We start from the raw sequence: 12,262 nt of genomic DNA on the forward strand, positions 1-12,262 counted from the left end.
GGGCAGTAGTGTGGCAGTAGTGTGGTGCGGGGCAGTAGTGTGGTGCGGGGCAGGAGTGTGGCGCGGGGCAGGAGTGTGGCAGGAGTGTGGCGCGGGGCAGTAGTGTGGCAGGAGTGTGGCGCGGGGCAGTAGTGTGGCAGTAGTGTGGTGCGGGGCAGTAGTGTGGCAGGAGTGTGGCGCGGGGCAGGAGTGTGGTGCGGGGCAGGAGTGTGGCGCGGGGGGGTAGTGTGGTGCGGGGCAGGAGTGTGGCGGGGGCAGTAGTGTGGTGCGGGGCAGGAGTGTGGTGCAGGGCAGCTTCCTCCTGCCTGGTCGACACAATAGAGGCCTGATGTTAGCACAGTAGCACACACACCCCCTCTCCTCCTCCTCTCCTCTCTCCTCCTCTCTTCTCCTCTCCTGTCTTCTCTCTTCCCCTCTCTTCTCTCCTCCTCTCCTCTCCTCCCTCCTTTCCTCTGTCCTCTCTTCTCTCCTCCTCTCTTCCCCTCTCCTCCTCCTCTGAGATCTCTGTCTGGTCTTTTTTAAAACACTTTCCTGCGTCGTTTCAATTCAAAGGCAGGTTGTACCTGCTTGTGGTTGGGCTTTTTGTTTTGTTTGTTTTCTTGAATCGTGTCACACAGACACACACACACACACACACTACCGCACACCCCCCTACTACCCTCCACACCCCAGCTGCTCCATTCAGGCCTATCTGATGGTGACCCCCGCTGGTAACTGAATGAACCCTGAGCAAATATGGCCACCAGCAGGCTCAGCATCAGTGAGTATGAGAGGGGCCATTTCAGTGAAGGAGTGGGCACTTAGCGCCAAGGAGAAGAGGGAGCTAGTCAATTCTCTGACTAAAAAATGAACTGCCTCCGATCACAGCCGCCTAACAGACTGTCCCTTGAGCAGGACAGTCTGTACCCCCCCCCCCCATAAAACTGTACATTCTATATGCCCTCTGGGGGCCCCCTGTCAGTGCTGGGCCCTTAGAATCTTCCTAGCTCCTAGCCCCAGCCCCCCCCCCAACGACGCCCCTGCCCGTGACACGAGATGTTGCCTTTTTCTCATGCAACAGGCCAGCTTGACTGAAACTGTGAAACTAAAGCTGTTATCTAACTAAAGGTTTCTCATACATGATATGGCGATGTATGATGTATACATGATCACTGATTGTGTACTCACTAGCTCAGGCAGAGATTGTGCACTCAGGGCCAGATGTACCGGTACGTACATTTGCGAACGTAGCGTTATCAGTGTCATGGACAAACCGCAGATTGCGGACGCTGTCAGACCCAAGTTTCCGTCTTGAACTTTCTCAAAACACATCCGAATGACATGATTTTGATGTCAACTCAACGTATGTACTCCCAATCATCCGTAAATTGATCTAAAGTGCATTTTACTCCGGATAATTCCTTTAACACCTGCTTTTACAAGGCGGAAGTATTTAGGCGCAGAATAGACGTGCGCTTTCAGGAGCAGTCTTTGTACATACCGCGGAATACATAATTAAGCGCTCTTTACGCTTCCCCTCCCATCTTTTTACGCTAAACTCCCACTTTCCCCTGGATCTTCCCATGAATGCATATGCATGACACCAAAAACGCAATTAGCCATGTCCAGCTCAGGCAGTTTGCGCTTTTACATCATTGTGGCCTGTTTGTACATACTTTGCAATGATTTTACACGCACGTTGCGAAACAAATACGTCTGAAGTGGGCGCACACGCGTTAGTACATCTGGCCCTCAGTACGTAAGGCAGTGATTGTATGCTATTCAGTACCTAAAGCAGTGATTGTGCTACCCAGTACCTAAGGCAGGGATGTTCAGAAATGTGAAATGTGTTCTTTTGTGACCATTTTCTTCTCAGCTAAGACTTGCAGTGCCTGAGGTAGCCTACTCGCTCAGCTGTGTGAGATTGAAGGTCAGATTTATTTTCCATTATGTAGTTTATTTGCCCAAACTACAGCAATAGTGAGTGCAAATGAGAGGAAAATTTGAACACATTTACACCAACAACCAATTCCTCTGACAATTTGAATTTTCTGGTTTGTAGCGAACAGAGAGAGCAGTGACCCCCACGCGGTCTTGAACCCGGGTCTCGGGGGCACTAAACCTGCAGCTTGACCGCAACGCCAAAGAGCCAGGCCCGTTGGTATGGCAGTCAGAGCGCATACTCAACTGTAGTGACGGTACTCTGTCACACGGTTATTAAACAGAAATGAGGCTGCGCGATGCTTTGGAGGGAAAAAAAACAGCTAACGTAGGAAGCTAACATAGGAAGCTAGCATAGGAATCGCCTGGTCGATATAGACAGCTAAAATAGGAAGCTAACATGGGAAGCTAACATAGGAAGCTAATATAGAAAGCTAACATAGGAAGCTAACACCGGAAGTGCCTGGTCGATAAAGCCAGCTAGCATAGAAGCGCCTGGTCGATAAAGCCAGCTAGCATAGGAAGCACTTGGTTGATAAAGATCAAGAGCTAGGCATGGCTGTCAAAATAATTAGCATGAATTCTCCTTATCTAATTAGATGTTTGGCACCCTGCACCCTGTTATTTTGAATTTCCCCTTAGGGATCAATACAGTATCTATCTATCTATCTATCTATCTATCTATCTATCTATCTATTCATTATTGCTACATCAATATGGGGTTTGAAATAACATCTTATCTTTAAAGGTGCCATATGTAATATCTGGCAAAAAATCAATTCATACTCCACATTCCATGAAAGATGGGGGCAGTATACCTCCAGAAAGTGAGTTGGTCTACACTAGAGTAACAACCGAGACACGTGTATTGCAGTTTGGCTGGCTGTTATGTTGCCCGCATACCGCCTCCCATGGCCGAAACTGGTATTATGACACCTGTCGGGCTGTGGCTAGTAATTTAGCATGCTAATTCAGGTTGATATCTCTGCAGCACTATACCTTGTCATTTTTTTAATGACATCATCGCCATTATTTCTTCTCATTCTTTTGATGCGTGTAGCTCATTTTTTGGATATTTTTACCTCAATTCTTACACATGGCACCTTTAAGGACAGGGCCTTTGCTTTATCTGCAGAAAAGACTACACAGGAAAACAGGATCAGACATTTCAAACCTTATGAACAGAGAGGCAAGATCACAAGCATTCAAACACTACTTATGAACAAATACAGGCAAGATCACAAGCATTTAGCTAAAGACCGGCCCCACCTCTCATTTGCAAACATGGCCAGCCAGACAGTATTGATATTAGGCTCAATAATAATGAGCTGAAATGTCAATACTGTATTATTATTATTTATTTATTTTACTTCACAGACACTAGAGACCTTGAATTTCCCCTTGGGGATCAATAAAGTATCTATCTGTCTATCTATCTATCTATCTATCTATCTATCTATCTATCTATCTATCTATTATAATACATCTAGCCTTGATTATGTACATTACATTACTGTGCTGTATATTAAACATACTTACCTCAAACATCTGCTTCATCTACATGGGTCACATTAAGCTTGACCCATACACATCATCATCAGTAGACGCACTGCATTGCATTGCTGCAGAGTAGCATTGATCTGAATGAGGAACAAGTCAAGTCAAGCTCTGTTCCTGTGCACTGCTGTGCAACCTGTTCACAGCATCCAAAAATATGGGAGTGAGGCAGGGTCATTCTGGCCCACTGCCTACAGGAGGGATGTTATCTGTCATTTGTGGAAGTATGGAATTATCCCCCTGTCTAACAGGCCAGATGATAAACATGACTCAGGGTCGTTTGTTACCGTCACAGTTAGGAAGGAAACAAGAGCAGCGTCCAGGGGAGCCGGCTGCCCACTGACTGTGAAACCAAGCGAGAGGCCTGAAGTTGTGCGTATTTCCACGTCACCAGAAATGTTATTATTATTGTTTATTTGTTTATTGTGGCGAGGGCATAAAAGGGCTTAACATTTTTATGTAATCGTAAAAGATCACTGGCAAAAATTCTCCAGTGCTTTATTGCTGAATAAATATAATTTGTAATAAATGAAATGCCTCGTATTTATGTTTCAGTAAAGCAGCGTTTCTCAAACTGTGGGTCGCGGAGACATGCCAGGTGGGGCGCGAACTGACGTGAAAAACAGGAGTTTATTTATTTATTTTTTTTATCTGTACCCTGGGCCCAGGTAGCATCCGATGCGCAATGGACGCACTGTGTTATTCACAGGGAAGCGCTCGTGTCAAGGCAGCTTAGTTAGTCCCGACCTACATGAGATTTTGAACGTTGTTGTGCGAGTGTTGAATTTCATCAAAACCCGGCCTTTAAAAGCGCGTCTATTCTCCGCACTTTGCGAAGAGATGGTAGCTGACCAAAAGGCTGTACAGTTTCACAGCGAGGCAAGGTGGCTTTCCCGAGGTAAAGTGCTGTCGCGCGTGTTTGAGCTCCGAGTCGCCTCTTCTTGGAGGAAGAGCGCATGTTTGAATCTGCAAGCACGTTCACTAATGAACATTTCTTGACGAAGCTGGCCTATCTTAGCGATATATTTGATATATCTTAGCGATACATTTGAGTTAAATGTCCAGTTACAAGGCAAAGACAAGCACCTACCTCACCTAGCAAATAAGATTACTGCATTCACCAAAAAAGCTTGAGTATGGGACAGGCGCCTCGATCGCGACAGTATTATGCCTTTGAAATTTCTGAGCGAAATCGCTGAAACGTCTGATTGGGAGGCACTCTTGTGATCCCATGTATTAACCTGCATTGTATTAACCTGTATTGGCCTACATCACATCCCTGCAAAGTTTATTTCAAAAATATTTCCCAACCAGCAATGCTCAGTATGACTGGATTATGGATCCATTTAATGCAGCATGTTGGTATTTCATTGAATATATTGTACAATGCTGTAAAATGGCCTTTGCTTCCTAATATGTTGCTGGAAAACAGAAATATGTTCAGGTGGTTTGCTGGTTCATACCGGATCCAGATTAGTTCAGGTGGCTTGGATGTGGCACAGTGGATACTTGTTTTTAAAGTGCTTGTTTGTAAAGTGCTTGCAGTTGAAGATGTTAATAATTTCAATCTTATTTCCCTTTTGCTACAAGATGAGATCGTTTCCTCTCTATTTTACTCTGTGTTTGTGTCCAATCAGGTGACATGGTGTGTCTACCGTGTTGGGGTCTAACATGTTCCCACACGGCTCTCGTGCCCAAACATCTAACGTGTTCCCACACGGCTCTGGTGCCCACACGGCTCTCGTGCCCACACAGCTCTCGTGCCCACACGGGGTCTGGGGAAAGAGGGCGTGTGTGTGTGTGTGTGTGTGTGTGTGCGTGCGTGTGTGTGTGTGTGTGTGTGTGTGTGTGTGTTGTGTGTGTGTGTGAGGGCAAGGGCACATTCATGTCCTGTTTGGGTCTCTATTTCAGTGTCAGTGTAGTGTGGGAAAGCACCAGGGGCTGGGAGGGGTTGCACGTGTGTGTGTGTGTGTGTGTGTGTGTGTTATGGGGGTTGGGTCAGAGAGAGAGACAGCACCCTGAAGAGTACAGGGGGTGCACTGTTTGGCCTTAAGCTAAAGATGTTCATGATTATATGATAATACCAAAAAAAAATAATCCTCTCTCTCTCACACACACACACACACACACACACACACACATACTTTTCATAAACACACTCAATTTCTCAAATGACCCACATAAATATGCATCTAGTGTATTTCTACCACACATAAATAGCTAGCACTTCATTCCATCTCCAGAAAGAGCATCTGGACCATGAGGGAGAGAGGCCCGGTGGGCCCACTGTAACCGTGGCAGCAGGGGGATCTATGGCGAACTCTCCCAGTTAGTTCCTCTAGTTCTTTTGGTGAAAACCGTAGCCAGCCCATTTCCTGTAATTCTTTCCTACGCTGGGAATGAGTCTGACCTCCTTCCTGTGCGCCTGCCGCGGACTCGAGTGGCTCAGCCAAGCGCGCCTTTAGGGCAAGGGACACGACGCAGCTTCAGAATGCGCCATTGTCTTTTGTTTGCCTTTTAAGGCCCCCTCACAATGCAGGCCTACTGCCTGTCATATAAATAAGGCCTCCTTGTCTTGGTTCTCTTTGTTTATCCTAAAACAATTGTAATAATGAGCTTGGATTGGGCCTGGCTAGCCCTCTCTGCCACCACAATAAAACTTCAGAATTGCTGCCGCGAGAGATTCTTCTCTGGACAATCAAATGACATCAGAATTCCGTTTCTGTGTTCCTCTTCTGATTACATTACTGCATGAAGATTGCTTATTTATGAAAGATTCTGGCTGGTTTCTTCTATTGTCTGCTCATTTGCCATTCCTTGACGTAGGAGACAATATGATAGGCATTTACAAATAAACCTTACCAGTCACGTTTGCCCTTTAAAATCATCAATCAAGCTTGTCAGTCAATAAGAGTACCATGTCATTTCAACAGTTCTGTCTAAGAAACGCTTGCCCTGCTTTTCTGTAAGTTTAGCAGGAAATGTGAGGCCTTTGCCCTCAACGCCTATTTCAAAATGCCAAAGCAAAGCTGTATTTTTCCACCTCATTTTATTCACATTTAGCATTTTATGAAAATGATGCAGATTGCGTGTGGTTTTGAAGTGCTGTCATTTAATGCCTTATTTGAGATGTGTGTGGGCAGATGGCCAGGTTATAAGCTGAGGTGGGGAGGGGGGGGACAGGGTACACACAGTGGCTCAGCTGTCATCAGCCCAATCACTACAACAGTGGTGTCTCAATGAGAACTCTACATCTAAGTGGTTTAATTCAGACATTAAATTAGCAGTACAGTACAGGGATGCAGTATCCCCTCCCACTCCAATAGCAAAGAGCAAGAGAAATGAATCTTGTTTTAGCTCTGGGTTGACTTCTGGCATGATTCGCGTTCACACCTCCACAGAGACAATTAAGCGTTGGGAAATGAAATTACTGTTCTGATCAACAAAACGCCCCATCAAGGGATCACACCGCAGCGCTTGGCACACAGTCACTAATGGCTGCCGCAGCCAGACGCCGCACGAGCACAGGGAGCTTTGCAGGGATTTGCGTTTTGGCGAAGAGCAAGCTGAGCATCAACGGAACACTGTTGCTTCAGCCAATGAGGGAGAAGACAAAACAAAAACCCAGCTGGAGAGAGGTCTGTCCAGTCCCCAACGCCACGATGAGAAGTGTGTGTGTTTGTGCGTGTGCTGTGTGTGTTACAGTAGGGCAGCGTCTCTGAGTGTGTCCACTCTGTCAGTGTGTTGCTATGGTGAGGGGACAGTGTGTTGTTACGGCGACGGGACAGTCTCCTTGAGAACTCCTCTGTGGGGCAACTGCAGTGTTTGGCATAATTATTATCCAGGGCCTTTCCCCAGGGAATTGATGAATGACTTTGTATGGCAAAGAAGAGAAGGAGGAGAGGAGAGAGAGAAGAGAGGAGAGAGAGAGAAGAGGGGAGAAGGGAGAGAAGAGGAGAGAGAGGAGAGAGAAGCGGAGAGGGGAGAGAGGAAAGGAGAGAGAATCCACAGTGTCATGGCTTCATCCTCAGGGGAGAGGACTAGTGGCCTCAGCCATCTTCAAAGGGTTCTTTTGGGCTTCATAAAGCATTTCCACCCAACAGAGAATGAAATGTTTCTCCCCCTACAGAAGGACAGTTGTTCCCAATGATACAAATCCACCGTTTTGGTCCCATACACCATACAATGGAATGTGTTGGGGAGGAATGAGTGATGTCAGAGGTGAGCGCTGGGCTCAAGGAACAGTATGTGCTCATGGGACCAGCGTGCCGTCGTGATGCTGAAGTCAGAATACCATGCTGTGGCCAAATCCAAATCATGTGGTGTGGACGGTCCAATTTCAAGCATTAGCCAATCATGACAATCAAAAGGAATGTCTTAAAATTCTAAAGTCCCGGCTTCTTTCACGTCTCAGCCAATAAGGTGGCCCAATGGTCACCAGGAAGTGCTGCTCTCTAGGCCAGGATGTCGCTCCGCTTGCTGCACCAGACGACCAGCGCGATCATGGCCAGCGTGAGCAGGATTGGGACGAGGATGAGGGCGGCCAGCAGGTCGTCCGACGGGTCCACCCACACCACGCGCTCCACCGTGCAGTTGGAGAAGAAGAGCTTGTGGATCTGGATGATGAAGCCCTCCACCACGGGGTTGGGCCAGTAGCAGCCAATCCGCTCCGAGTTCTTCTCCGTACACGAGGAGAACAGGTGGTACTCGCTGTGGAGAGGGGAGGAGAGAGGGAGAGAGAGAGAGAGAGAGGGAGGGAGAGAGAGGGAGAAAGGGGAAGGGAGAAAGAGAGGTAGAGAGAGAGAGAAATGAAAAATAGAGAGAGGGTTGAGAGTTGTTTAGTATAAACTTTGACACTTTACTTCAACACGGTTCACAGTTCAGCACAAGTGATAAGCTCTGTCATGAACGCACTTGTAAACTCAGACATAAAGGAACTGTTAAACTGCTATTGATAGATACTGTAACACACACACAGAAAAATACAGCTCTGAGGAGTAATGAATGTCTAAGCCACTAAAATGCCTTTCAAAGTCTAATGGTTAAAGTAGATTTAAAAATATGACTTTGCCATTACAAATTCGCTAATGCAACTGTCTTCTAGACGCTCATCAGATTAAAGTGGCTTTTGATGTTCATTTCTCTTTCTAGGCTGCCTGCCGTCACCGGGGCGTTCAATTTCACTGAACGTGTTAATCAGAGAAACCACTGAGTACGTCTAATGCGAGGAGTTGATGTTGGAAACGGCTGTGTGTTCATTATTAGCAAGAAAGAGCAATAATTAACGAAAGCAAATGCAAAGTAAATGGACAATAAATATATAAATACATACTGTAAATAAGATCAAATGAACCTCCTCTCTGGCTAAAGAATGTTAATGTGAACACAAATGGGCTCAAGAGTCTATTTAGGTTGCGTTTAGGATTCCATTGCTGGCTGGTTTATGCTTTTGAGACAGACTGACATTAAGTGACCTGCGGCTTTTGTTCAGCCTTTCAGCAGATTTGGCGACGGAAGAATCCTCACTTCTCTAAGCTCTGACAGCCATTGAATAAAAGATGTATTCGTCACTTTCAGTAGACGGCTCTGAAAAGACTTGCTGGCTAATCTTGGAATAGAGCGGAAAAAAGAGCATGCCCATCTTAGTGACTTCTCCCCATCCACAGAGCCTGCTGTGGGCCCATGCATTTGTATAAGTAGAAGTATATTTAAGTATATTTACTCTTTTGATCCCGTGAGGGAAATTTGGTCTCTGCATTTATCCCAATTTACATTACATTTACATTACATTACATTTAGCAGACACTTCTTGACCAAAGTGACTTACATATGTCAGCTATATTACAAGGGATCACATTGTCCCCGGAGCAACTTGGGGTTAAGTGCCTTGCTCAAGGGCACAACGGTGGAAGCCGGGAATTGAACCGACAACTTTCAGGCTACTGCACACTAGCCCAGCTCCTTAACCACTACACTACCACCGGCCCGTGTGTGTTTCAATTAGTGAAACACACACAGCACACAGTGTTGCTATTACTAACGTCCCTCAGAGCTTCAGCCGGCTGCCCAGTGAGCCCAAATATATTGATACATTTGGGTTTTTTAGGCAGGCAAGCGGGCAGGTAGGCAGCATGGACACTGGGTCCACTGTTTACCCTGTCGATGCGATTTGTTCTAATCAAGAGACACCCTGCGTTTTTCGCCTGATGAGAGACATTACTGACCCAACAGGGTGTCCACTTCCTGTCTGGGTTAGCTGTTCCAGAAACATGCCCTGCACGCTCCACACTCCATTAAATCAGTAAACAACTACGTGTGAGCTCCTCAGTTAAGTACTTCCAGTTAAGCGATTGGAAAAACACGAGTGTATCCAAACACTACTCAGTAAGGCTACATTTAGTATATACAGTATATTTACACTACCTTTGGGGTGACTTTTTTCCAATTTTCCATTCCACGCCATTATAGACAGAAAGTATATAAGTATAGTATATATATACTTTTTTGATCCCGTGAGGGAAATTTGGTCTCTGCATTTAACCCAATCGGTGAATTAGTGAAACACAAACAGCACACAATGAACACACAGTGAGGTAAAGCACACACTAATCCCGGCGCAGTGAGCTGCCTGCTTCAACGGCGGCACTCGGGGAGCAGTGAGGGGTTAGGTGCCTTGCTCAAAGGCACTTCAGCCGCGGCCCACTGGTCGGGGCTCGAACCAGCAACCCTCCGGTTACAAGTCCAGAATGCTAACCAGTGGGCCACGGCTGCCCACAATACTGCCACAGTAGACCACAGAATACTAGCTGAGATCAGTTACATTGTTTTTTTTTAATCAGGGCAGCAGTTTTTATATTACATTATGTGCTTACATAATTGCAAAAGAGTTCTCCAATGTTTTTCTCAGTTAGCCTTTTAAACTGATATCAGATTAGTAAACAGAATATGCCTTTGGATCATTGGATGAATGGTTGCTGATAATGGGCAATGTAGATATTTCATTAAAGATCAGCCATTTCTTTCTACATCGGTCATTTACATATGTGTGCCAGGAAAGGGTAACTCAAGCATGTGAAGACTAACCTGACCCTAGCCAGAATAATTTCGTTCCGCTTAGCTCCGCCTTGCTTCACTCACATCCATCTGGGACCTCTTCCATTGAGACTGATTTCTGCAGCCGATTTGATGGTACAGCCAATCAGGACGCAGGGCGGGAGTTTCATAGATGTGACATAGCGTAGAAGCGACTGTGAGACTGTTATCAGCGTCACGGGTTGGCTTCGATGTGAGTGGTTGAAGTAGCACGTCAATAGATGACGGACAAGTGGCTTATTCAATCATATGCAAGCATTTTTTGATTAGGCCCAGCCTTCTGAAGCAACACTTCAATGGATCGGTTTCAGATGGATGAGTGGAGCTAGGCGGAGCGAAATTCATCTGGCTAGGGTCAGGTTATGTGAAGACAGCACCTGGACTGGACTGGACCTCATATCCACCCTCTTATATACCATATGCCACTGGACACACCAACTCGCAGGCTACAGCTCTGAGTAAACTAATTACGCTTCAGATCTGGGCCCTACTGAGGCCCTGCTGAGGCCATTTGAGCACTTAAACCCCCCAGTCAGGGGGCTATTTTGCTGCTGTTAGCATTAATGTGGTGTGCACAGCGGCATTAGCAGGAAGGGCAGCAGAACTTTAGTGTCTCTGGGGGGGTGCTGCGTGGGCTCTCGGCCCCCCTATTAGTGACTCCAGATTGGGCCCTCGCACACAGTCTTATCGCGCTGCCATAATGGCCATGGTGAATAATGGCGGCCTAAGTAGCCATAGTTTGACATGAACAGATGGCAACATGACAACCCTTATCTGCTGTTTCTGCTGCTGTGTGTGTGTGTGTGTGTGTGTATGAGTGTGTGTGGAGGTGGCCTCTGTCCAATCCACCCCCCGCCCCCGTCGGCCCAAACTGGTATAAATCAATTTAGACACCGTTAAGCACTCGGGTCTTCATGCGGCCAGTAGCACTGGACAGAGATAAGGCAGGAAATTGCACATTTGCCTGATGACCTGCAGTTAGCGTGATTTTACTTAGGGCCCAGTGTGTTATTAGTGCAATCACATTTGGGCTGAACAGGATTAGTCTGCTTAGCCACTCAGAAGCTCAGAGCTGATGTCACCACCGCATAACATCACTAATATATTAATGTCTTTTATTTTGAATTCAAGGTGTCCTCTCGTGGGCACGCACTATCGTGCCGGTTTCCCCTGATGGAGCAACAGAATTTAACCAGCTCACACACACACATGCACACACACACAAGCACACACATACAAGCACACACACAGACACACACACGCACACGCACACGCACACACACACACCAGCTGAGGGGGACAGAGCAGTGTGAGGTTCAAGGTTCCAGTGTACAGAGCTCACTTCACCTAACAAGCTTCACCACAGACTGTCATGTTTGAGTTTTACAAGAGATGCTGTACAACTACTGAGGTCCACTTTCACATGAGATGACCCTCATGTGATGACCCACATGACTTCCATTTAAAGAGGAAGTTTGCAGGCTAGGGCTGAGGCTGTGCCACATATACACCTGGGACAGGTTGACCTGCCACAAGATGTCCGCTCTCTTAACGGACCCATGCATCCTCAGCTCTCCTGAGAGGGCAATATCCTCACTCAGGGCACACAAACACACACATACACACACACATGTACACACACACAAACACACACACACACACATACACACACACATGTACACACACACACACA

At 46.5% G+C, this 12,262-nt stretch overlaps 1 protein-coding gene across 2 annotated transcripts in view; it reads right to left on the minus strand.

Annotated features, from left to right (window-relative positions):
- Positions 1-6,509: 6,509 nt before the first annotated feature.
- The window catches only part of LOC121687980 (receptor activity-modifying protein 3-like), a 31,630-nt gene continuing 25,877 nt past the window's right edge, over positions 6,510-12,262 (minus strand). For both annotated transcript variants that reach the window (XM_042067236.1, XM_042067237.1), the window contains exon 4: positions 6,510-8,187. In XM_042067236.1, coding sequence (XP_041923170.1) covers positions 7,932-8,187 — 256 coding nt within the window. In that variant the 3' untranslated portion in view covers positions 6,510-7,931. The remainder of the gene's footprint in view (positions 8,188-12,262) is intronic.

The sequence above is a fragment of the Alosa sapidissima genome, chromosome 17 (genome assembly GCF_018492685.1).
Source record: "Alosa sapidissima isolate fAloSap1 chromosome 17, fAloSap1.pri, whole genome shotgun sequence".
Classification (NCBI taxonomy): Eukaryota; Metazoa; Chordata; class Actinopteri; order Clupeiformes; family Clupeidae; genus Alosa; species Alosa sapidissima.